Raw genomic sequence first — 2,874 nt, 5'->3', positions numbered from 1 at the left:
CGACAGGCTGACCGCGCCTCCTGTGGGTGGGCCCTAGTGGGTGATCAGTGGCTTCAGGGTCCCTTCACGTGCATGCACAGCCCACCCTGTGCCCCATGTGGTGCATGGGCTGCTAGCACCCACCAGGTCCCCGCACCCCCAGCCCCCTGCTCTCCGTGCCTGAGGACGACTGTCCTGATGGTGGGAGGTTAACCTGCACTTCCTGTGACCCACCCTGGGGACCTGCCGACGCCTGCCTCCGCTGCTGTGTGGCCCTCTGAGAGCAGTTCCAGGGCACGTCGGCTCACCGTGGTGTCCACTGTCCTGTCCTAGAACTCCGAGGGGGATGCGCAGACGCTGACAGAAGTGGACCTCTTCATCTCCACCCAGAGGATCAAGGTGTTAAATGCAGACACGCAGGTGAGGGTCGGCATGGCACAGCCCACAGTCCTGCCCACCACGGCATAGGCCCCGTCCCCCACAGGGCGTCCACTCATCGCACGCCCCGGCCTCATGCGCAGCGCCTGCCCTGGACGCTGTAGGAGCTTGGGGAGCCCAGCCAGTGCAAATGGGTGTCCTGGTCTGGGGACGGGCAGCAGGACTGGGGTGTCCTGGTCTGGGGACGGGCAGCAGGACCTGGACTGTCCTGTTCTGGGGACGGGCATCAGGGCCTGACTCAGTCCCCGGGCTCCTCTGCCACGCCCGGCCCTGCCTGTGAGCTCGTCATACATCCCAAGATAAGCTGCAGCTGCCCCTGCTCTCCTGCCTGTTCCCCTCCTGGGGCCTTCACCGGCATCTCAGCCTCACGGGGTTCCCCAGCCTGCCCGAGACTTGTGCACCGCTGAGTCCCAGCTAAGGGCAGGTGTCCCGTGGACACCTAGGCCCACGTGGTTGGTGGCACATCTGCCCTTCGGGGGAGCTTGAGTGGCCTCAGGGCAGGTCTTGGGGTGCTCTCTGCCAGAGGGAGGGCCCAGGCTAGACCACGCTGCTCGCCCCCTTGGGGTGACCTGGGCTCCCGGGGCAGGGGCTGGCCACACAGGGGTCCCCTCGCCAGGCAGCTATGGGCGCTGTGACGGCCCTTCAATGCTCAGCAGGGCCTGAGTGCTGAGCCGGCTCCCTCGAGAGCTGTGTGGCTGCGGACCGACGTCGGAGCACCTGTGAGAGGCGCCGGGTGGGAGTGGCATGGTGGAGAGTCCACAGGGAGCAAAAGCCTGCAGGGCCAAGGAGCGGGGTCCGTAGAGAACATCACCCCCGGCCGGCTGCGGCTGCCCTCGGGGGGAGGGAAGTCTGGGTCAGACACGTGGGGGTCTCTCCAGAGCCTCCTGTGCCGTGACACCATGTGGGCTCCCTGCGCTCCCGGGGCTGTGGCGGGGTCTGATGGTGCTCTGCTACCACGTGGTCCCTGCGGGGCACCCCTGCCCCAGGGTGCGTTGGGCTGTGGCTTTGCAGGGCGGGTGGGCACTGGGTGGTGGTGGAGGCCCAGCGCCGTGTCTCTGCAGGAGGCCATGATGGACCACGCCCTGCGTACCATCTCCTACATCGCCGACATCGGCACCATCGTGGTGCTCATGGCCCGGCGCCGCACACCACGCTCCGCCTCGCAGGACTGCATCGAGACCACGCCTGGGGCCCAGGAGGGCCGGAAGCAGTACAAGATGGTCTGCCACGTGTTCGAGTCCGAGGACGTGAGTGCAGGGCCCAGGCGCCCAGCCCTCGCCGCCCCACGGGTCTCGCCCGGTTCCTGCCGCCTCGAGAAACGGCTCTCTGGGAGCCGCTCCCACTCCGACGTGTGCTCAGGACACCCGCACACAGCCGGCTCCCCGAAATGGCTCACCCTCGCCCCGCTGCCCACATCAGCCGCATGTCCCAGCCGGGCTGTGGTGGCAGGGCCCTCCCGTGGCCTCCCGCTTCCTGATGGAGAGGAGCTCTGCGCCCCGGCTCCTCGGAGGGTGTGGGCATCCCTGTGCAAGCCCTGAGGGGGAAGGGCCAGGCAGCAGGGCCCAGCACTGACCCCGCAGCTGGTCCCCCGGGGACCCTGGAGAGGACAGTACAGCCTTGCTGAGACTGTCACCAGGGGACGATGGTTCCTGCTGTGTCATTCTTGTGTTCTTTTTTGGGGGAAGAAAGTCCCCACAGGGTGGCCTGCCCACCCTCACTCAGCTGGGTCTCGGGCACCTGGCCCCGCGGTGGGTAGGATGGGTCCACCCCTAGGCCTGCTGCCTATGGCCATCGCCACTTTGCGCTTTCTTTGGTGCGACCTCTCGGCCCACACACTGCCCAGGTGGTCCACACGCGGCCAGGCGGTGTCCTGGGGCCCTGACCATGTGGGTGGTGTGGAAGCCGTTGAGGGTGAAGGTGGAGGCGGCCGTCTCTCCGGGAAGAGGCAGACTTGTCCTCAGAACCATGGCCCGCCTCAGGCAAGGCTGCTGGAGGGTGCCTGCAGTCCCGCCACCGTGCGGAGACCCAGGGTGCCCAGGGTGCTGGGGTGTCAGAGACCCGGCACGGGCAGCGGGGAGAGGGCCACGGCACGGAGGCTCCACTCAGGGTGCCGCCAGCAGGGTGCAGTGGAGGGGGACGTTGTGGCCGGGCCACGGAGTGGCGTCCCTGGGCCGCGCCCCGCGCCCCGTCCCAGCCCCACGGCCCCGCAGGCGCAGCTGATCGCGCAGTCCATCGGCCAGGCCTTCAGTGTGGCCTACCAGGAGTTCCTGCGGGCCCACGGCATCGACCCCGAGGACCTGAGCCAGCGGGAGTACAGCGACGTCATCAACACCCAGGAGATGTACAACGACGACCTCGTGCACTTCTCCAACTCCGACAACTGCAAGGAGGTGAGGCCTCGGCCCGGCCGCGCCTGGAGCCCAGCTGCGCGCCCGCGGCCAGGCGGGCCTTGGGAGT

General features: G+C 68.3%; 1 protein-coding gene across 1 annotated transcript in view; it reads left to right on the top strand.

Moving 5' to 3' along the window:
• APBA2 (amyloid beta precursor protein binding family A member 2) overlaps positions 1-2,874 on the top strand; it is a 90,494-nt gene that overhangs the window by 78,850 nt on the left and 8,770 nt on the right. The window contains exons 10-11 of the mRNA XM_006167236.2: positions 1,479-1,664; positions 2,628-2,807. Coding sequence (XP_006167298.1) covers positions 1,479-1,664; positions 2,628-2,807 — 366 coding nt within the window. The remainder of the gene's footprint in view (positions 1-1,478; positions 1,665-2,627; positions 2,808-2,874) is intronic.

Source organism: Tupaia chinensis, unplaced genomic scaffold (genome assembly GCF_000334495.1).
Source record: "Tupaia chinensis unplaced genomic scaffold, TupChi_1.0 Scaffold144682_1, whole genome shotgun sequence".
NCBI lineage: Eukaryota > Metazoa > Chordata > Mammalia > Scandentia > Tupaiidae > Tupaia > Tupaia belangeri.
This window is presented reverse-complemented; position numbering and strand designations above follow the sequence as displayed.